Here is a 23,843-nt window from a genome sequence, read left to right on the forward strand (position 1 = left end):
TCTTGAAAATAGTTGAAACTGGTTTTGGGAGATATGAGAGTTCGTTATACTATTCTTTCAACTTCTTCAATGCTTGCAATTTTAAATGCACAATTAAAAAATTATAATAAAGGAAATTTTTACTCTCATAACTAAAAAGTTTAGAAACGGGGTAGCCATCAAGTGAAGCTTCATATAGTCAACAATATCATCAAGGACTCAGTTTCTTTTTAATTTCCTCATGGCTTTCAGTGGTGTTTGCTTTATCCTAAGGCCATCTCTTCTCATGGTATAGGGACCACATATCCTGGTTTGCTAGACAGTCTCAGTTACATCTATTGTCCTAACATAATTATTTATAGCACTATGTTTCTTTCAAATGTGACCTCGTTTTGAATGATAAATTAAATAGTCACCCTAGTTTATGGTTGTCAAATGACTGCCAACCACAATTAGTGCTTCACGCTTCTCTGTTCATGTCCAGCTAAAGAGAGAAGCTGCTGTCCCAGAAATAACCAACAAACTTTTCCTATAATCCCAATGTCCCAGAAGGGCAAGGTGTCCATGCATGAAACAGACATCATGGCTAGAGTGATGGGATGCATTGGTTGGCTTAGGTCAATCAGGGGCTACCCTGAGAATAGGGAACAAAGTCAATGGATGGGTCCATGGTAGGTGGGGCCAAGAGGGATTAAACATGGGGAAGAATCCAGTCAAAGTCACTATACTCCTCCTTGCCATATCTTCTGCCAGTGCTGTAGTTTAGGGCTCAGCATCTCTTAGACTATTGCAATAACTTTTTAGCTGATCTCCCTCCTTTTGCTTTGGCCTATCACTACACTGCTGCCACAATGATCTTCTTAGTATGTAGATCTGATCATGTCACTGCAAGATTCAACAGTTTTTGATGTCCTGCTTTCACCTATGAGATAAAATCTAAATACCTCTGCTTATTATATAAAGCTGTTCAATACTTGGCCTTTGTCTGGTTATTTGTCCACCCTCATCCATCTTCAGTCTCTTCTTTATGCTTTAAACTTTAGCAAAACTGAATGACTTTAGTATTGTTTACATACAAGGCTTTCTCACACTTTTTTTTTTTTTTTTTTTTTTTTTTTTGAGACGAAGTCTCGCTCTGTCGCCCAGGCTGGAGTGCAGTGGCCGGATCTCAGCTCACTGCAAGCTCCGCCTCCCGGGTTCACGCCATTCTCCTGCCTCAGCCTCCCGAGTAGCTGGGACTACAGGCGCCCACAACCGCGCCCGGCTAATTTTTTGTATTTTTAGTAGAGACGGGGTTTCACCGTGGTCTCGATCTCCTGACCTTGTGATCCGCCCGCCTCGGCCTCCCAAAGTGCTGGGATTACAGGCGTGAGCCACCGCGCCCGGCGCTTTCTCACACCTTGCTTCTCCCAGTCTGCCTCATATTTATCAGTTCAGCAAATTTGTTTTCATCCTCTCATTGTCATCTTGATGCTGACTTCTCCGACTCCTTCTATGAACATTTCAGGCCTGTTTTTGGTGCCCACTGCACTTTGTCATACAGTAAAGCCAGTCTCTTTTCTGACCAGACCAGGATAGTGGTTGGTGGGTTAATTGAAAAACCAATTAAAATCTGAGATCACAACAATATACATATTTTAACCTTTTTTTTTTTTTTTTTTTTTTGAGACGGAGTTTCACTCTTGTCACCCAGGCTGGAGTGCAATGGCGCGATCTCGGCTCCCTGCAACCTCTGCCTCCTGGGTTCAAGCAATTCTCCTGACTCAGCCTCCCGAGAGGCTGGGATTACAGGCACCCATCACCACACACAGCTAATTTTTTTTTTTTTTAGACGGAGTCTTGCTCTGTTGCCCAGGCTGGAGTGCAGTGGCATGATCTCGGCTCACTGCAACTTCCACCTCCTGGGTTCAAGCCATTCTCTGCCTCAGCCTCCTGAGTATCTGGGATTACAGGAGTCCGCCACCATGCCTGGCTAATTTTTTGTATTTTTAGTAGAGATGGGGTTTCACCATCTTGGCCAGGCTGGTCTTGAACTCCTGACCTCATGATCCACCCGCCTCAGCCTCCCAAATTGCTGGAATTACAGCTGTGAGCCATCATGCCTGGCCTGTAACTTTTGTATTTTTAGTAGAGATAGGGTTTGATCATGTTGGCCAAGTTGGTCTCGAACCCTTGACCTCACATGATCCACCTGCCTCAACCTCCCAAAGTGCTGAGATTACAGGCATGAGCCACCACACCTGACAACTTTAACCATTTTTTTTCTTTTACGTCATATATACATCACTGTTTCTCAACCTTTGTTTTCTTCATTATCTCCACCCAAAAGCTTTTTTTGACTTTTTCCCTAATAACACTCCCTCTACCCACCCACATGAAATTTTAGTGTCACAACAGACATATTGTATATCTATTCATGTACTCTATGTGTATCTGCAGGGCTGCAGGGCCAAGGCCTTTTACTTGGATGTGGGTCCTCTGGTTCAGTTCTGCCTTGGATTTCTTCCATGCTGATAATCCATCATCTGATTCCTAACTTGAGTTTGTTTAGAACGAAGGTGGAGCAAGACATTTTAAAAGCAAACAGTATAGAATCATAGACAGTGTTTGTGATTCTCTTCCCATGCTCGCCATTCAACAGCTTTTTAAAAATAACTTGTTTCATTAAATCTTTCCAAGGCATTTAATTTCATTTTCATAAAAACAACTATTTCCTCTCCCACAATTATATTTTATCACTATGCAATGTTAGTCCGATTTTGTAATTTCGAAGACAAGACAATTGGTTGGGGATCAACACAACTGCTGGGAGAATGAGGCAGAGCTAGTGAGAGAAAATACACGAAGAAATAAATTGGTGAAAGAGGTAATATAAAGAAAATAGTAGCTAACAATTTTGTAGAAGTTACTAGGTATGAAGCACTGTTCTAAGAGCTTTACAAAAGAACTCATTTAATTCGCACAAGGGAGTGCTATTATTATCACCTACTTTACTAATGAGGAAACTGAGGCACTGAGAGGTCAGTTGTCTTTGTCAAAAGTCCTTTCCAACAATAAATTTTTAGAACATTTTCCACTGAGATGTTTTGAAGACATACTACCAATGCAATCTGCCTTTCTTTTACAAAGTCTATTGAACATAATGGAATCTGTCTTTGAAGTGGCATAACTAATAAAAGTAGGCCAGTGAAAATTTAATGTGTCCTCCCTTTTGGGTTTTACAAAAATATTTTTCTTTGTTCTCAAGAAGCCAGAAAATTGAGTTCAGCTAAATCAGGAAGAGATCCTTGTTGGGAAGAGGAAAGGACTTCATTGCCCTTTTTTCCATCCTTTCTTTCCTGAGGAGGGTGAATTTACCAAAGAACCAAGGACTGGGAACTGAGTAATCTTTGTGGATGAAATTTTTCTTTAAAATTGGCTACATCTGCAGGAGTGGATACCTGAGGCAGCGATGGAATGAGATGAGTCAAGTTTACAAGCAGCCAGCCATCTGCTCTCAATAGTTTGGGGTCTGAGCTGAGATGCAACCCTGCTGAGTCCACCTCACCTCCACCTTGCTATATTCTCCCCTTCCCACTTCTTCTATTCCCCCTTTTCCTGGCTTCTGCTCTGAAAGCTTCTCTCCAGTCCCTGAGCAGGAACAGTAGCTGCCCTAACAGGAGCTGAAGCTAACCTGGGTCTTGCTCTAATTGTTCATTTGTTCCAGGCCAGCAGCCTGCTACTGCTAGGGCCCAGCGGCTAGGGTACTCCAAACTCCAAGGAATCAGAGACCTTATTTGTATGTTTGACTCTATAGGTCCAATGCCTAGCATAGTTCCTCATACCTAACAGATACTCAATAAATATTTATTGAATAAATAAATGAATGGAAGAATGACCTGTAGGCCTTGATCCAATTCATTTGCTTAGGTTACTAGTGTCCTTCATAGTTGTGGATCTGTCTAACAAAAATTAATTTCTGTAATGAGATTATTTTTCTGAAGAGTCCTGGAGTAATTTTTACCCAGTCCTGTGAATCACCGTTTTTCATTTCCTTCCATTTGTTTCCAGTTGAAATGTCTGGCATTTCCTCTCTTCCATCTAAAAAAATCTTACCCATTGTTCATTACCTCATCTCAATGGCTAAGTCTTCACTAAACCTTCTCCGATGACCCCTATTAAAAGTGGCCATTCCCTCCTGTAAACTCTGAGAGCATTATGGTTGTAGCTCTTTTCATAAGTGCATTATACAAATTGCTTTCATATCCTCTTGTTTTCTTTATCCTTATGTAAACGAAAAGTTTTCTGAAAAGTAATTTAGAGGAGAGAGACTATCCCAATAAACAGTTTGCAAACCTGAGAGCCACAGATTTCGGTGTAAAAGGAAGGTTTGGTTCTATTTTAAGTTAGTCCTAGTTAGCCAGTTGGGATCCATCTTGAAGGATTGGCTCTTTGAGGTTTGTTTACACAACTTCCCTGAGTCAGAATGTTGGGCAAATGTTATTCTCCTTTTACGGGTAAGATTTGGAGATGTTAATGGACATGTTCAGTTATACAAGCCCAGAAAATAATGGAGGTACACTAGAACTCAGACCTCTTCCTTATTCCTGTAACCACCCAATGGGTTTACTCTGCTGGCAGTCTAGACAGAGCCAATTTATTTATTTTTTATTTTTTTTTTAATTTTTTTTTTTTTTGAGACGGAGTCTTGCTCTGTCGCCCAGGCTGGAGTGCAGTGGCCGGATCTCAGCTCACTGCAAGCTCCACCTCCCGGGTTTACGCCATTCTCCTGCCTCAGCCTCCTGAGTAGCTGGGACTACAGGTGCCCGCCACCTCGCCCGGCTAGTTTTTTGTATTTTTTAGTAGAGATGGGGTTTCACCGTGTTAGCCAGGATGGTCTTGATCTCCTGACCTCGTGATCCACCCGTCTCGGCCTCCCAAAGTGCTGGGATTACAGGCTTGAGCCACCGCGCCCGGCCAACAGAGCCAATTTATAAAGACAGGGGAATTGCAATAGAGAAAGAGTAATTGACGCAGAGCTGGCTGTGTGGGAGATTGGAGTTTCATTCTACTCAAGTTAGTCTCCCAGAGCATTCAGGGATCAGAATTATTTATTTATTTATTTATTTATTATTATTATTTTTTGAGACGGAGTCTCGCTCTGTCACCCAGGCTGGAGTGCAGTGGCGCCATCTCTGCTCACTGCAACCTCTGCCTCCCAGGTTCAAGTGATTCTCCTGGCTCAGCCTCCGAGTAGCTGGGACTACAGGTGCGTGCCACCACGCCCAGCTAATTTTTGTATTTTTTAGTAGAGATGGGGTTTCACCATGTTGCCCAGGATGGTCTCAATCTCTTGACTTCATGATCCACCCGCCTCGGCCTCCCAAAGTGCTGGGATTACAGGCATGAGCCACCGCGCCTGGCTGGGAGCTGGGAGCAGAAATTTTTTTTTTTTTTTTTTGAGATGGAGTCTCGCTGTGTCTCCCAGGCTGGAGTGCAGTGGCGTGATCTCGGCTCCTGCAAGCTCTGCCTCCCGGGTTCACGCCATTCTCCCACCTCAGCCTCCCAAGTAGCTGAGACTACAGGCGCCCGCCACCACGCCCGGCTAGTTTTTTGTATTTTTAGTAGAGAGGGGTTTCACCATGTTAGCCAGGATAGTCTCGATCTCCTGACCTCGTGATCCACCCGCCTCGGCCTCCCAAAGTGCTGGGATTACAGGCTTGAGCCACCGCGCCCGGCCAGGAGCAGAATTTTTAAGGACAACTTGGTGGGTAGGGGGAAGCCAGTGAGCTGGGAGTGCTAATTGACCAGGTCAAAGATGAAATCATAGGGAGTGCATGTTGTCTTCTTGTGGTATCAGTTCCTGAGTGGGGGCCACGAGATCAGATGAGCCAGTTTATTGATCTGGGCGATGCCAGCTGATCCATCAAGTGCAGGGCCTGCAAGATATCTCAAGCACTGGTAGTTTTTACAATAGTGATGTTAGCTCCAGCAACAATTTGGGGAGGGTCAGAATCTTGTAGCCTCCAGCTGCATCCCTCCTAAATCCCAATTTCTAATCTTGTGGCTAATTTGTTAGTCCTACAAAGGCAGTCTAGTCCCCAGGCAAGAAGGAGGTTTGTTTTGGGAAAGGGCTTTTGTCATCTTTGTTTCAAACTATAAACTATGAATTACTTTCCTCCCAAAGTTAGTTCGGCCTACAGCCAGGAATGAACAAGACAGCTTGGAGGTTAGAAGCAAGATGGTGTTGATTGGGCCAGATCTCTTTCTGGGTTTAATTTTGCAATGGCGGTATCATTCCCAGTCCAGTTCTCTTTATAGTGCTGTGCAATGCATGTGCTCATGTTCTGGTATGTATTATTATTATTCTGTGTCAGTGTTATCTTCCCTACAAGATTGTAAATTTCTAGGACCTAACTTCTTTTTTTTTTTTTTTTTTTTTTTTTTGCAGTGGCCGGATCTCAGCTCACTGCAAGCTCCGCCTCCCGGGTTCACGCCATTCTCCAGCCTCAGCCTCCCGAGTAGCTGGGACTACAGGCGCCCGCCGCCTCGCCCGGCTAGTTTTTTGTATTTCTTAATAGAGACGGGGTTTCACTGTGTTAGCCAGGATGGTCTCGATCTCCTGACCTCGTGATCCGCCCGTCTCGGCCTCCCAAAGTGCTGGGATTACAGGCTTGAGCCACCGCGCCCGGCCTCTAGGACCTAACTTCTTAGGCATGCTAATAATATTAACTCAGTGAACAAATTAATAGACCCTCAAAACTTTAAATTCAGGAATAGAAAACAAAAATAAAGATTTTTCTTCCTGTCAACTGATTCTGCAAAGGGTATAAGGAGCAACAGAGCTGCCAAGTTGGTACAGGAGTTGGAAAACACCGTAAGCTTCAACTGCTGGTTAATTTTTGCTTTAAAAAGCTTGATGGAGGCCAGGCGCGGTGACTCACGCCTATAATCTCAGCATTTTGGGAGGCTGAGGCGGGCGGATCACCTGAGATCAGGAGTTTGAGACCAGCCTGGCCAACACGGTGAAACCTCGTCTCTACTGAAAAAATACAAAAATTAGCCAGGTGTGGTGGCACGTGCCTTTAATCCCAGCTACTCGGGAGGCAGAGGTTGTAGTGGCCAGAGATCGTGCCACTGCATGCAGCCTGGGCAACAGAAGGAGACTCCGTCTCAAACAAAACAAACAAAACAAAACAAAAACAAAAAAACCTTAATAATAAAATGGGCTTTTATATATACAAATCAGCACAAACTCATTTGAGGGAGAGTAAGATTTACAGACTTGCTTACAACTCTCTTTCCCTGCTCAGGCTCTTGAGTAGCTTGGATTACAAGGACGCGCCACCACACCTGGCTAACCTTTGTATTTTTAGTAGAGCCGAGGTTTCACCATGTCGGCCAAGTTGGTCTCAAACTGCTGGCCTCTGTGATCCACCTGCCTCGGCCTCCCAAAATGCCGAGATTACAGCGTGAGCCACCGCGCCGGGCCACAACTTTCTTCTGTGTAATTTCACCTTAAATACAGCCATTTACTTGGGGGTGGTGTAAGCAAATTGTCTCTTCAATTTCTCTCCTGGGGTGGGAGAACTGTGGCATTAAACAGAAGTGCGAACAGTAGTTGAGGGTAGGAAGAAAGGCTGCCCGGAAGGGGGTCAGGAAATCTCAGGCAAGCCCACCCTCAGGCACTACAGCTAGACTCCGAGCTCAATGGCCAGGCCTCTGATTCGACCAACATCAGTTCACAGGGTTTAAGCCCACTCCCTTAGGGAGGCCTGGGGAGGGGCAAGGCCCAAGTATATAAAGCTCCCTGAGGGTCAGCGTTGGCTCTGCGCCTGCGACTGTGATTCAAAAACGTCCCGGTGCCCTTGGCTCTTTTCGGAATCTGACCCCGAGCTTGCACGGGACACACTGCCCAGCTCGGGTGAGAAGGGTAGCTTCTGGGACCCAGGGCCTTTAACAGCACTGCGAGCACAGAGTGCACTGGATCTGCGAGAAGAAACCGCGTTAACTAGTTTGGCCCTAAGGCCGCCTCGTAGTCATCGCCGCGGCGCCTTGCGTCTCCGGGCCGCATTGCCATGGCTGCCCGTGGTGTCATCGCCCCAGTTGGCGAGGGGTTGCGCTACGCTGAGTATTTGCAGCCCTCGGCTAAACGACCCGACGCCGACGTCGACCAGCAGGGACTGGTGAGTGCTGCCAGCGGCCCCCACCCCCGTCTGGCTCCCTTGTAGTTTCTGCTTCTGCCCTCTACCGCCTCACCCTTGAACCTTTGTACTTCCCCGCATTCGCTCACCGTCTGTTCCCTAGCGCTCATTTGTTCCGTGGAGAGACCGCCTTGTGCTTGGCTTTGACGTTTGGGCGTGGAAGACGGAGCAGCAGTTCTGAGGATCTGTCTCCTCAAGGAGCTTCCAGTCTTGTCTGGGACACAAACCAGAAAATAGGCAATTGCAAATACAGTATAAGTGCTGTATGTGGATTTTCTTATCTCATAGGAGGCCCTAATACCGTCTTGCAGGGGACGTGGTGGGATCAGGGACGCTTCTTGGAGAAAGCTGTAGTTAAAAATTAGGATCTGAATGAATAAAAGCAGTTCATTCAGCAAAGAGAAGGGGAAAAATTGTTTCAGGTACCAGGAGTACTATCTCCAGAGTCTCCAGCACAGAAACAGGGCTCTGTTGGAAACTGCAAGTGGTGTATTCAGGATGAACCGTAGAGGTGGAAAAAGAAAGGGTCTAACAGAGAAGAAGTGTCCAACAGAAACATATTGTGAGCCACATACGTATTTTTACGTTTCTGTAGCCATGTGAAACAAGAGAAACAGGTGGGTTTAATTTTAACGATGTGTTATCTTTAACCTGATAACATGCACAGTTGCACGGTAATATTTCAACTTTCAATATGAAAAATTGCCCAAGTGGTGGTTTAGGCTTGTAATCCCAGCGCTTTAGGAAGGCCAGGCAGGAGGATCACTTGAGACCATGAGTTGGAGGCCAGCCTGGACAACATAGGAGACGCCATCTGCAAAAGAAAAATGAAAAATATCAGCTGGGCATTGTGGTGTGAGCCTGTAGTCCTAGCTACTTGGGAGGCTGGGTCTGGAGGATCACTTGAGCCCAGGAGTTTGAGGTTATAGTGAGCTATGATTTCACCACTGCAATTCAGCCTGAGAGACAGAGCTAGACCCTGTCTCCAACAAAGAAAAAAAAAATGAGGCAATAGAGATTTAGAAAGTTTTAATTAACTTGTCCAGGATCATCCCTGGTAAGTGGCAGATCTGTGATTCCAAATGCTACACCTTTTCCACTATGACTTGCTGACTCCTTAGAAATAAGGATTTCTGGATATAGTATTCAGTGTATGATATAGCTGAACAAGATTAGGCAGAAGTAATCCTTTTGTAGAGAGTTGTAAAAATCCCAGTATCAGGCTTTCAAGGTAGTTGGGAGCTGTGGTAATTGGAAGATAGAACTAATATTGGTGATTTTTACATCTGTAGGTATTTTTACTTGGAAGAGGAGAGAGTTTACAGAATCCAGAGTATCAGATAGGAAGCATCTTTAGTAGTCCAGGTGCATGAAGGCTAAAGTGTAGGCCAGTGATTCTCAAACTGTCTGAGTCCTGTAATACCCTGAAATCCTGAAGTCAGATTCATAGACAATAAACTCTACCTATAAACATAACTTTTAATAACCAATATAATGCTTTAATTGAGACATAAAGGTGAAATATTTTATTAGAAAACACGTCTACAGGCTGCGTGCGGTGTCTTGCTCCTATAATCCCAGCACTTTGGGAGGCTGAGGCGGGCGGATCACTTGAGATTAGGAGTTCGAGGCCAGTCTGGCCATCAGGGCAAAACCCTGGCTCTACTAAAGATACAAAAATTAGCTGGGTATGGTAGCACATGTCTGTAATTCCAGCTACTAGGGAGGCTGAGGCAGAACTGCTGAACCCAGGGGGCAGAGGTTGCAGTGAGCGGAGATCACGCCACTGCACTCCAGCCTGGGCAACAGAGCAAGACTTTGTCTGAGGCCGGGCGAGGTGGCTCAAGCCTGTAATCCCAGCACTTTGGGAGGCTGAGACGGGTGGATCACGAGGTCAGGAGATCGAGACCATCCTGGCTAACACAGTGAAACCCCGTCTCTACTAAAAATACAAAAACTTAGCCGGGCGAGGTGGCAGGCGCCTGTAGTCCCAGCTACTCGGGAGGCTGAGGCAGGAGAATGGCGTGAACTCGGGAGGCGGAGCTTGCAGTGAGCTGAGATCCGGCCACTGCACTCCAGCCTGGGTGACAGAGCGAGACTCCGTCTCAAATAAAAAAAAAAAGAAAAAAAAAAAAAAAAAAGACTTTGTCTGAAAAAAAAAAAAGAAAATAACATGTTAACATGTCTACAATTTAAATATGTAAATACTTAGACATTACTACATTAGAAAACATAATGAGTAATTATTAGTTGCTGGCATATTGCACCAATTCATAGAATCACTGTGTGTGTGACAGCTACCAATGCAAATTGTTTATCAAATTATTATATTGGCTCTTCAAATAGCAGAGGGACCATCGTTCTTTACAAACTTATTTTTCCTAAATGGCAAACAATTTCTGGTAAAAATTTGAACAAAACAGTGGAATCTCCTTCAATTTACATGGCACTTGCACTTGTGGAAGATTCAGTCTGTACTAAAACAGTGTAATAATGATATATTTATATATAATAAAGTTCTGGACTAAGATTATCATAAACTTTTCACCTACTTAATCTTTTAAAATCGAGGGATGCAAACAGTTCTTTGTTATACAGGATTGTCTCATGTATTTTAGGACTTCTTAGGATCAATAGTCCCCCATCCACCAAATACCCTCCCTTCTATTCAAATTATTGTGCAACCAAACAGGGCCTCATGTACTTTCAGAATGTCCCTTAGGGGTTGTTCTGCTTCTTTTGGGAGTTCCTGGTCCAGGCAATGACAAATAATGAGGTAGAAGATTGTTGATAACAACTTTAGGCAACTTGGAAGTACTAAAAGCAGTGAGAAGCTGACAAAAGGTAAATATTAGGAAAGAAAAAAGATGGCCTAGGTGTGGGGCATATTTGGTAATCTTATTGAAAATAGAAAATAATGTTTGTCAGTGAGTTAAAGAAAAAAACTTTCACGCTATTTTAGAAATGTAATTCATTTTAACGTTTATGAAATACATCTTCTTGGGCTGGGCATGGTGGCTCATGCCTGTAATTCTAGCAATTTGGAAGGTCAGGTGGAAGGATTACTTGAGCCCAGGGGTTCGCGACCCAGGCTGGGCAGCATAGTGAGACCTCTGTCTCTCTAAAAAGAAAAATCAAAAAGAAATAAATATATCTTGTCATATTTATTAAATAACTTTTTCTTAGGTAAACTTCCCTTTTGAAACTAAGAACTAGTGTTCAGTAGCCTGGTTTTTTTTTTTTTTTTTTTTGAGACGGAGTCTCGCTCTGCTGCCCAGGCTGGAGTGCAGTGGCCGGATCTCAGCTCACTGCAAGCTGCGCCTCCCGGGTTTACGCCATTCTCCTGCCTCAGCCTCCCAAGTAGCTGGGACTATAGGTGCCCGCCACGTCGCCCGGCTAGTTTTTTGTATTTTTTTAGTAGAGACGGGGTTTCACCGTGTTAGCCAGGATGGTCTCGATCTCCTGACCTCGTGATCCGCCCGTCTCGGCCTCCCAAAGTGCTGGGATTACAGGCTTGAGCCACCGCGCCCGGCCTCAGTAGCCTGTTTAAAGGATTAAAATAATTTTTAAAAATAGGCAAAATATCTATGTAGCATCTTGAATAAAATAGCATTTTACAATTAATGGTTTACTAGAAGTCGTGATCAAACTTTGCACTAGCAAAGCTGTTTCTCATGGAAAAGTAGAAAAGAAACTTTAAGAGGAGATTATCAAATTTTAAAGCAGTTTGAACAAAACTCAGTTTGTATGAAATGGTAGTCATTTAGTTTCATTACTTTCCTTAAAACTGTAACTCCTATTATTTTTATTTTTCTTCGATTTTTAGTTTAAGTTCAGGGGTACGTGTGCTAGATGTGCAGGTTTGTTACACAGGTAAATGTGTGCCGTGGTGGTTTGCTGCACAGATCGTCTCATCACCTAGGTATTAAGCCCAGCATACATTAGCTGTTCTTCCTGATGCTCTCCCTCCTCCCACCCTCACAACTGTTGTTATTATTAGGATAGTGTAACATGTAAAAAAAAAACTAGACACATACATGTTTCATTATAAACAATCCTGATATGTGAAAACTAAAACCTGTCAAACACATATTTTCAGGCATTCATTTCCAAAAATAAGACAGTACTTTTACTATTTTGTAATGATAACATGATTTAAAACATGCTTTAACAATACTTTGAAGCTTACATTGGTAATCACATGGATTATGTACTGTATACCTATATTTTTAACTCTTTTTTTTTTTTTTCTTGAGATGGAGTCTCGCCCTGTTTCCCAGGCTGGAGCGCAATGGCGGGATCTCAGCTCACTGCAGCCTCCGCCTCACAGGTTCACCTGAGTCTTCTGCGCCAGCCTCCCAAGTAGCTGAGACCACAGGCGCCTGCTACCACGCCCAGCTAATTTTTGTATTTTCAGTAGAGGTGGGGTTTCCCCATGTCTGCCAGGCTGGTCTCAAACTCCTTACCTCAAGTGATCCACCCTCCTCAGCCTCCCAAAGTGCTGGGATTTTAGAGGTGAGTCACCGCCCCCAGCCTAACTGATTCTTCCCTACTGTTTTTTACACCATAGTAGAAGGCTAGAATGTTAAGTTTCATGGACAGGGACTTTATTTGTTCTCTGATACGTATTTCTAGCATTTATAATGGTGCCTGATGTGTGGTAAACATTCCAAAAAGAAATTGTTGAATGAATGAATGTTATTCTTGAATGGGAAGAAATGAGAAGAACTTTCCTTTTAGTGAATGGAGTCAGTAAGAATTTCCAGATGTCTACCAGTGAGAACCATAAACAAAAATAGAAAATTCAGCTTATTTAAAATGTAGCTCATTATAGTCTTCCCTGAACAGGTTGATTCTCTTCTTTCCCCTTTCTTGACTAGTGCCATCATCAACTCCACTTTCTCCTTTACCTCCACCGTTCAGTTCATCAGTCACTTAGCCTCATCTCCGTAATTGTTTTCTTGCTATTCCTTCCCTTGCTATTCTCTTAGTCTTTATCGTCTCTACTCTGGCCTGTAGTGATCGCCTTTAAAAACGAGTCTCTTTGCTTCTGGTATTGTATGCTTTTTAAACTTCACACTGCCATCAGTTATTTTTCTGCAATACAGACTTGTTAATGATACCATCCCTTTTTATGAGTTTAACACGATCTATAAACCTTTCTCAGGATCTTATACAGGACTCTTCATGTACTGATCATCAAATGACGTATCCAGCCACATTTCCCATCCCCTCCATTGCACTATACCCTGTACTATAGTTACATTAAGTTTCCTTCATGAAATTTTATGGTTTTGTGACTTTACTAGAGCTTTCTCTTCTCTCTGAAATTCTTTTCCTGGCTAACTCCTATTAATTTTTTTTTTTTAAGACACGTCCATTGTGAAGCCTTCCCTGACCCCAGTTCCTCTTGCCTAGTAGAAGAAAATTGTTTTATACTGTGTGTTTCCTTAGGAAGTTGCACAAGTTTTTATTATAGTTTCTTAAGATACATCAAAATAATTTATATTAGTATAAGCACCTATGGTATGAAGTCCTCAGGGAAAACACTGTATCTGTGATTGGCATTGTAATTGGCACATGATAGTCATTTAATTGTTTGTCTATGAAATAGCTATTCTGTTATTATTGAGCAACTTAATAAATAAACATGGAGATTTGATTTTAATATATTGACACCTGTATTTTTTCCTTGTAGAGTCCTCTTATATGTTAACCTCTAAGGGAGAGCAAGGTTCTGTGTCTGTCTTGCTCACTGCTCTTTCCCCAGAACTTAGCATAAGTCCTGGCACATGCCAAATAAATGTTTATGTGGTAAAAGCTAAGTAAGTATTTTCTGAATGAGTGAATAGTCTCCGTCTTTCCTGTCTCCATCACAACTACCACTCTTGTGAGGAGGAAGAATACTTCTTTTTCTTCTTCATTTCCCTCTGATACGATTGTTTTTCTTGGACTCAAATTTTCAGTCTCAAAATAGAAGATTTAGCATTTTATAACACTTTCAGGCAATTTATATTTATCTAAAAAGTTATTTACTGCTTATGTTGTTTATGGAGAATAAAATGCCTTAGGGAATTCGTAAAAAATTTTGATGCCTTTTCTTCCCCCGCCTCCAGCTGTAGCAGCTATGATGGAGTGATCTGTTTTCCCAGTTTTCAGAAATTTTTTGATTCATGGTAGTGGAACGTTTGAAGTAATTTTTCTGTTTTTTTTTTTTTGTTTGTTTGTTTTTGTTTTAATTGTTGTTGTTATTTTGACTTTCTAGTGGATATTTGAAACCAGATAGTGGTACCAGATACCTGACACGGCCCATTTGTTGATTTGCTGCCATTTTTTAATGTTTCTTCTCTTTGAAATATGCCTTTTTAACTAAAATTAGATATTCTTTATAGATGGGGATGAAGTTTTAAGAATACTCATTCAGTTCCCAACATAGTACCAGGCACACGATTGTTCTGCCTCATAAATTTTTGTTGAATTATTAAATTAACAAACGAATGAAACCAACTAGCTTGGAGATAAGTAGATTAGGGAAATGTTATAGAGTGATGAACGGACAGCCTTAAGGAATTAAAGAAAGAATAAGATAAATGAGACTATGCTTCTTTGACTTTTGTAATAGTCAAGAGAGGCCTAAAATGTAAGCATCTAATAAATATGTATGTAATCAGAGTACGTGTAATACTCCGACTTCTGATGTGCTTTTTCAAGTTTTGATCATTGCTTATTAATATCTCCAATAACACAGGCAATCTCCAACTTAGAAATAGGTTCTGTTTTTAAAATTTGTCAATTAAATTCATTTTAATAGATTTTTGGGTAACACCAAATATACGGACGCTATAAACTAAGTGTGTATGGGAGGATATAAATAAACCAAGATTGCCACCCTCAAGGGCAGAGGATAGCAAACTTAATTTGTAAAGGGTTAGATAGTAAACATTTCAGGCTCTGCAGACCATATAGCCTCTATCACAACTACACTGTTGTAGAGTGAACACATAGACAATAAATAAATGTGGCCATGTTCCAATAAAACTTTATTTATGAAAACAGTTGCTCTAAGAGGCAAATTTGGATCAAATTTAAATGCCCAATTAAAGACAGGCTCTCTAAGTGCTATCATATTTTTGTTCATTTATTTATTCATCCATTTAACACTATTTATGGAGTCATACATTATTAGGTAAGGTTCTGAGCCTAAGTGCTGTAGTGGATACAAAGATTAATGAAATATGCATTTTCTCCTCAAGGGACTTGACCAGAAACTAAACCTAGACTCCTAGACTGGGAACTCCCCAGCAGTGGAGATCCTGTCTGATTCACTTTTGAGAATGACTTATAGGGCCAATCATAGTACGGGATAGGTTGCACATACTTAGTAAATGTCTTTTCAAGGATAAGTGAATGAAAGACTAAGGCATAGGTGTTGTAAGAGAGATATATGGATAAAATGCTTGATTTCATAGGAATGAGCCATTGTTTCTTATTTGGGAAATCAGAAAACTGTGAAAAGTGAGTTGAATGAGTTGAACATTGAGAAAAGGGAATGAGAAAAGGGAAGAATATGAGTTAAGTTAAAAAGATAAAAAAATCTTAGGCAGAGGTAGCAAATTCAGATGCTTAAAGGGGCTAGGCAGGTAGCAGAAACAAGTGAGAGGATGACTAGGTTAAATGGTATTGTATTACATGAGTGATGATTCTAGCAAAATGAGAGCACTTGCTTTTCTCAAGGAGGCAGATCATTTGAATAAACCATTATTACCAGACATTTGATTTTTCAAAAGAAACCAGAAAGAGAAAAACAAGTTTTTCTAAAATGTGGGTTATATCAAGGAAGAAAAATAAGGAAAGGCAGGTTGGGTTACGACTGTAGATAGCTCCAAATGGCAGGTTAAGGAATGTGGACCAAATTGGTAGGCAGTTAGTTTTGTAGGAGTTGTATGATCAGTGGAGGCCTTCAGGAGAATCACATGCGTTACGGTGGGCGGTACTCTGGGAGTATAGAGGAGGAGATGATGGCGGCAGTAATAGTGATGATAGCTGAAGTGTTTTGTGCCAGGCTTTATGCTAATGTTTTAAATGCATGAGCTCATTTAGTCTATATAATAACCCTAGGAGGTATAGATGCTATTACTATTATAACCCTCTACTTGTAGACAAATAAACTGAGGCTTAAAGCACTGAAATAATTTGTGCAAGGTCACACATTTGAGAAGTAGATGAATCCCAGAGGTACTGTGCTTTCTTGCCTCTGCTCTTATTCAGAATATTCTCTTTGTTTCTCTTTCCCCTTAAACTTTTCTAATTATGTCAGTCAAGCTCTAACTAGGAAAACACATAACTTAAATATATAAAACAAGGGAAATGTAATTCCAGGAATTGGTTTCATAGCTAATGGAGTTGTTGAGAAGCAAAACAGGATAGTGAAGCAATCCAGAGATTGGGAACAGCAAGGAACCACTAGCACTCCTAGAGCTACAGGGCCAAAGGGAGGAGTTGGTGTTTTTCAAAACCACTCTGCATTAAGTGGAACCATGGATGTCTGCTTAGGGGGAACTGGAGCCACTGCTGCTGCTGGAGCAGTTGCTAAAGATGGAGGGGAAGGGGTGGTAATACCGTGGTTTCTTCCTTGTTTTCACTGTCCAGTCTTTCACCGTCGCATCCCATTGGTCTGACTCTACTGGGAGCCAGCTGACACAGCCTGTAGGACTTAGCTCTTCTAACAGAACAGAGAGTAGCCAAGGAATTGATTGGTGAATGCAGCTAGCCTGGGACCAACACATCTGTTTTCAGCTGTATTTTGAATTCTACTGATACTGAGAAATTTGAAAGCACAGTCTCCTTAAAGCAGTGTTAGAAAACACTTTTTGAAATGCTAAGTATTCCCTTAATCCACAGTGTAGGGAAATAGAGTATTATTTTGAGGAATTCCATTTGCACTGTCTTATGTTCTTGGAATATAATTTCTATGCTATTGGAGATGAAATAAGTACTGTTGCCAGGCATGGTGGCTCACACTCGTAATCCTGGCACTTTGGGAGGCCAAGGCGGGCAGATCACTTGAGGCCAGGAGTTCAAGACCAGCCTGGTCAAGATGGCAAAACCCCACCTTTACTAAAAAATACAAAAATTAGCTGGGTATGGTGGCGCACACCTGTAGACCCAGCTACTCAGGAGGCTGAGGCAAGAGAATACCTTGAACCCGGGAGGTGGAGGCTGCAGTGAACCCAGGTCGCACCACCGCACTCTAAAGAACTCACTATCACAGGAATAGCACCAAGGGGATGGTGCTAAACCATCCATGAGAAATTGCCGCCATGACCCAGTCACCTCCCACCAGCCCCACCTCCCACATTGGGCATTACAGTTGAAAGTGAGATTTGCTTAGGGGCACAGATCCAAACCATATCAAGACAATCTAGTGAAACCCCATTTCTACAGAAAACTTTAAAAATTAGTCATTTGTGGTGGCACATGCCAGTAGTCTTGGTTTCTTGTGAGGCTGAGGTGATAGGATCAGTTGAGCCCAGGAGTTCAAGGTTACAGTGAATTATGATCATACCACTGCACTGCAGCCTGGGTGACAGAGTGAGACCCAATTGGGAAAAAAAAATAAATAAATAAACCAATATTGATACATTATTATTACCCAAGTCATATTTGATTCAGATTCCCATGCTTTTTAGCTGATGTCCTTTTTCTGTTCCAAGATCTCAACCAGGTACCACATTACATTTAGTTTTCACATCTTGTTTGGCTCCTTGTGGCTTTTCAGACTTGCCTTATTTTTGATGACCTTGACAGGTTTGAAGCATACTGGTTAGGTATTTTGTGGGATACCCTCTACTGGAATTTCTTAGATGTTTTTCTCATGATTGGACTGGGTTTTAGGTTTTTGGGAGGAAGATCAGAAAGGTGAAGTGCCAGGCTGGGCACAGTGGCTCATGCCTGTAATCCCAGCACTTTGGGAGGCCGAGGCAGGTAGATCACCTGAGGTCAGGAGTTCGAGACCAGCCTGGTCAACATGGCAAAACCCATCTCTACTAAAAATACAAAAATTAGCTGGGCATGGTAGCACGTGCCTGTAATCCCAGCTACTTTTGGCAGGCTGAGGCAGGAGAATTGCTTGAACCTGGGAGGTGGAGGTTGTTGTGAGCCGAGATCACGCCATTGCACTCCAGTCTGGGCAACAAGAACAAAACTTCATCTCACGCAAAAAAAAAGAAAGAAAAATGAAGTGCCATTTTCATCACATCATATGAAGTGTACATACTATAAACATGTTTATTGCAATTGATGTTGATCTAATCTGATGTGGTAGTTTTTGAGTTTTCTTAACTGTAAACTTTATTTGCATACTGCACTTTGTGAAAGAAGTCACTTTGTGCAGCCCACATTTAAGGAATAGAGAGTTATGCTCTCCCTCCTTAAGTGTAGAGTAATCTGTCGGATTATTTGGAATTCTTCTCTGTGGGAGGTTTGTCCTTTTATTCCCATTTATTACTTATTTATATTACTTTGGTTTCATGGATATTAATTTTATGCTTTGGATTATAATCCACTACTATATTTTGTTGCTCAAGCTGTTTTATCTTTGGCCATTGGGATCTCTTTTAGTTGACTCTTGTGTACCTTTGACATACCCCCAACATTGTGGTGAGTTTTTTGAGCACTTCCTTGCATTCTGGCACTACATGGTGCTCTAGGCTCATTTTGTGTATTTCCTGCCACAGTCCTAAAATCAGGCATTTCTCCAATGAGTCCAGTGTATATAACATTTGATCTCATGGTGAGCGTCATTCTGGGTCATAACTTCAGATCCTAATCCATTTTTATCCTCCCACCCAAATCTTCCCCAATTCCTTTGTCTTTTCCCTGTATGAGGTAAAAGTAAAAGATATCCTTGTCTTGGTACACATGGCTGCTGCTTTCAGTCCATCAAGGATAGTAAAATTTTTCCCTAAGCTTCAGTAAAGTGCATTTGTGTGTGTTTGGTTTGGGCTTTATTTTTGTTTTTCAATATCTGGTGTTAGGGACTGCTAATGGAGGGAGGGTGCTGCTAGGGGATTGTGGAAGGAAGTAGAGAGAAAGGGACTCAATTTTTTTTTTTTGTTTTTTTTTTGAGACGGAGTCTTGCTCTGTAGCCCGGGCTGGAGTGCAGTGGCCGGATCTCAGCTCACTGCAAGCTCCACCTCCCGGGTTTACGCCATTCTCCTGCCTCAGCCTCCCGAGTAGCTGGGACTACAGGCGCCCGCCACCTCGCCCGGCTAGTTTTTTGTATTTTTAGTAGAGACGGGGTTTCACGGTGTTAGCCAGGATGGTCTCGATCTCCTGACCTCGTGATCCGCCCGTCTCGGCCTCCCAAAGTGCTGGGATTACAGGCTTGAGCCACCGCGCCCGGCCAGAGAGGGACTCATTAACCTTTCTGCCATTTGTCATTATATTTCAAGTTTGTTGTAGAATCTTAGTACAGGTCAAGTGAACAGTAAAGAACCTATCTCTGGGTATAAGGTGAAATATTATTGCATGTTCATTCCTCTAAAGGACTGAATATGGTCTTCAGGAGAATGATTGTCACTTCCTTTTGGAATACCTAGAATTTAACAGTCACCACCACACTGAAAAAATAGTTTTTATATGGTAGGCATTAGAACCGAAGAGAACTAAACCAAGGGAGAAAAGAATGGTACTTTAAATAGCACTTTCCTCCCCAAATAATGCCTAGCTGCAGTGATGTTAGACTTTAATTCAAGGACTTCGTTACTATATAGTACTTAAGAGATTTCTATATGTATTTTGTGGTTTGTGAATAATTTCCGTATTGATTTGTAAATAATTGTTTTCAAAGTACTAATTTATTTTTTAATTTTTATTTTTTATTTCTTTTGAGACAGCATCTTGCTCTGTCTCCCGGGCTGGTGTACAGTGGCGTGATCATAGCTCACTGCAGTCTCAATTTCCCAGGCTGAAGTGATCCTCCCATTTCAGCTTCTCAAGGAGCTGGGACCACAGGAGTGTGCCATCATGCCTGGCTAATTCTTTTATTTTTATGTTTTGTAGAGCTGGGGTCTTGCTGTGTTGGCCAGGCTGCTCTTGAACTCCTGGGCTCAAGGGATTCTCCCACCTCTGCTTCTCAAAATGCTGGGATTACATGTGTAAGCCACTGTGTCCAGTCCAAAGTACCAATTTAATTTTACATTTTAAAAATTGGATTCTAAAAGTCTGCCTTCTTATCTGAAGACTTTTTTTCAGATTCCATTTTATTTTGTTACTTTTTTTTTATTGTGATCGGACAAAATGTTTTTCAGTTTCTTTTTTTTTTTTTTTTTTTTTTTGAGAGAGGGTCTCGCTGTCATCCAGTCTGGAGTGCAGTGATGCAATCTCAGCTCAGTGCAACTTTGGCCTTCCAGGCTCAAGCAGTCCTCCGACCTCAGCCTCCTGAGTAGCTTGGGAATACAGGTCGCACCACCACACCCAGTGCAGCCCTCAACAGAGAGGAGACTGGAGTGTGTAGCTCCTGTCTGCAGGCAGGTCATCCTGTAAGCGTGTCTGGCTGAGTCTGCAGGTTTTTTTTGTGCTCAGAATGGAGGAACTGCTTGTTGATTGGTCCGTGGGTGGCCATGGGCAGGCCTGGAAAAAGCACCATCCAATTGGCCAATCGGTCATCAATTAACTTCATACTCTGGTTGGTGGACTTCACCCAGAACTGGCAACCTGGTCCCCAGGCTTCAGGCCAGTGCTAGCTTCAAGGAGGGGTTCCACGGGGACCCAACCCTTCCTGCCCAGGAACCTCATAACGTCCTGCTGCCACCAACGTGCCCTTCACGGCACCCTGGCTCTAGGTGCTGCGGGGAGCCCACAGGCCCGTGCCAAGCTACCCTCAGCCCCTTGGCTGGACCTCCCTCCTGGGCTTGTGCCCGAAGTCTAGAGGGGGCCGAAGTGGCAGGGGGCTGGCCTGTCAGCACCGCTCTTAGTGCATGCATGCCCGGCTGGGTTGAGACAGAGCCTCAGCTTAGTCACAACTTTGCCCCACACTGGGTGGATGCCGGGAGTGGGGAGAGACCAGGGAGCAGGAGCAGGCACTTATGAGCCTGCAGGGGCAGGGGGCTTCCTGGGCCCCTGAGAGTGCAGCTGGGCAGCTGCAGCTGCGCCTGGGAGCACTGGCTCCTACCCTGCCGAGCTGGTAGGTGGGGAGCCTCCTGCCTGTTCCCAGCTCCCGGCAGCTCTGCTGAATGCCGAGCTCCCACAGCACCTTCCGCTCTGCAGGCAGCGACCTTGTGGGGGCCACTCCAGACGGGCCGTAGCAGCCACTGCCTTAAAGTAAAATGGTTTGCTGTAAGGGAGTAAAAGTAGCTTTCATTAAAGGGGATGATTTCCCAAGCAAAAAGAAATAAGCAAAACTACAAAATGTTGCAGATAAAGTGTTCATCAGATATAAGCTGAAAAAGAGAGTTTGAGGGGTTCTTGCCAGAGACTTCAAAGTCAGTATAATAAAAGCTTGTCGGAGTACTTGATAGGAAGGAGGCCAGCTAGAGACGCAGTGGGATCATTTTTATGATCAGGGTGCAGATTTAAGTGCAAGGATAAAAAGGGAGACACCAAAGATCAATGTAGTTGTTCTTATGAAGAATGTCAGGAAGAATTCATTTTAAAAGTTTATTTTAAAGTAGACAGGTCAGAGGGTTTTCTGCCTTCTGAAGTTAAAACTTGTTAAACCCATCTCACTAGGTGAGATCTTCCTAAGATTTTTCTTTTTAAAATAACCTTTATTTTTACTCCCTGATTTTAAAAAGAAATGATTATGTAATATGTAGTAATTGTAATAGCTACCATTTGTTGAATGTTTATCCCATGTTAAATATACTAGTTTATGTATATGAATGACCTAACTTATAAAAATTCATATCGACCCAAGGAATTAGGTACAGTCATCATCTTCATTTTACAGATGAAGGAACACGTAGAGGTCATGTAACATGGGCAGGTCATGGAGCTGACACGTAAGGAGCCAAAACTCATATTTCTTTGATTCTAAAGTCTGATGATTCCAAGACTATGTTTTAGTGAAAACATTCTTTTTTTATAGCCTGCTTTTATTCTGTACTTAACATATGGTTGTTAAACATTCCTCAATAATATATTTGTCGATCCATATTTTACACGTGCCTTAATTTATTTAATGATTCCCCCATTGTTGGATAGTCAGATTGTTTCCATTTTTTTTTGGTATCACAAATAAAACACACTGATGAATTTTCTCTTAAATGTTTTTGTGGATTTTTCTGATTATTTTCTTAGGATAAATTTTTTGAATTGTAGTTACTAAGCCTAAAGACATTCGTATATTTAAGGTTGTTGACTCCTGTGATGAAAGTAACCTCTAGACACATTGTCCTAATTTGTATTCCCAGCATCAGTTCAGGAGATTGTTCATTGAATCATTCTTTTGACAGTTTGTAAGACTTCAATTTGTTGGCCAAAATGTATACCTCTCATTATTAACAGGCTGTGTACTGAAGGTATGACAGATTCAGACATACTGAAGGTATGAAGGTATCCAGAAGAAAAGCTGAAAGAGGGACTAGTAATGCCATTTTCATACTGATCAAGCTATTCAATTTTTATATTAAATATAGGAGTATTGAAAATACGACTGGGGAGGCGGGGCGCAGAGTCTCACACCTGTAAATCCCAGCACTTTGGATTATTATGGATTTTTATTATGGATTTTTCTGATTATTTTCTAAGGATAAATTTTTTGAATTGTAGTTACTAAGCCTAAAGACATTAGTATATTTAAGGTTGTTGACTCCTGTGATGAAAGTAACCTCAAGACACATTGTCCCAATTTGTATTCCTAGCATCAGTTCCACCGCCGAGGCGGACGGATCATGACGTCAGGAGATTGAGACCATCCTGGCTAACACAGTGAACCCGTCTCTACTAAAAATACAAAAAATTAGCCGGGTGTAGTGGCGGGCTCCTGTAGTCCCAGCTACTCGGGAGGCTGAGGCAGGAGAATGGCGTGAACCCGGGAGGCGGAGCTTGCAGTGAGCCGAGATTGCACCACTGCACTCCAGCCTGGGCGACACAGCGAGACTCCGTCTCAAAACAAAAAAAAAAAACAAACAAAAAAAGAAAATACGACTGGGGGAAGGGAGACCAAAGAAAATTTTATGAAATAAAGACTTATGAGAAGTAAGGACACGAAGGACTGGTGCTATGATCTAGCTTGACGTTAGATAATCAAAATGATACAGTATTATCTAGAAAATTTAAAAACCTACCTAATAATAAGTTGTACAAGACTTTATATGTTTTTTGTGAATGGGCAGATAGGGTTGTTTTGTTGATTGTGAGCTCACAGTGGAAAAAATCTTGAGCAGTTTTTTTTTTTTTTTTGAGGTGGAGTCTCGCTCTGTCGCCCGGGCTGGAGTACGGTGGTGCCATCTCAGCTCACTGCAAGCTCCGCCTCCCGGGTTCACGCCATTCTCCTGCCTCAGCCTCCCCAGTAGCTGGGACTACAGGCGCCCGCCACCTCGCCCGGCTAATTTTTTGTATTTTTAGTAGAGACGGGTTTCACCGTGTTAGCCAGGATGGTCTGGATCTCCTGACCTTGTGATCCGCTCGCCTCGGCCTCCCAAAGTGCTGGGATTACAGGCTTGAGCCACTCAATCT

At 42.5% G+C, this 23,843-nt stretch overlaps 1 protein-coding gene across 3 annotated transcripts in view; it reads left to right on the top strand.

Moving 5' to 3' along the window:
• Window positions 1-7,995: 7,995 nt before the first annotated feature.
• DNAJC15 (DnaJ heat shock protein family (Hsp40) member C15) overlaps window positions 7,996-23,843 on the top strand; it is an 87,655-nt gene continuing 71,807 nt past the window's right edge. For all 3 annotated transcript variants that reach the window (XM_001092902.5, XM_077974443.1, XM_077974442.1), the window contains exon 1: window positions 7,996-8,144. In XM_001092902.5, coding sequence (XP_001092902.3) covers window positions 8,037-8,144 — 108 coding nt within the window. In that variant the 5' untranslated portion in view covers window positions 7,996-8,036. The remainder of the gene's footprint in view (window positions 8,145-23,843) is intronic.

Source organism: Macaca mulatta, chromosome 17, assembly GCF_049350105.2.
Source record: "Macaca mulatta isolate MMU2019108-1 chromosome 17, T2T-MMU8v2.0, whole genome shotgun sequence".
Taxonomy (NCBI): Eukaryota; Metazoa; Chordata; class Mammalia; order Primates; family Cercopithecidae; genus Macaca; species Macaca mulatta.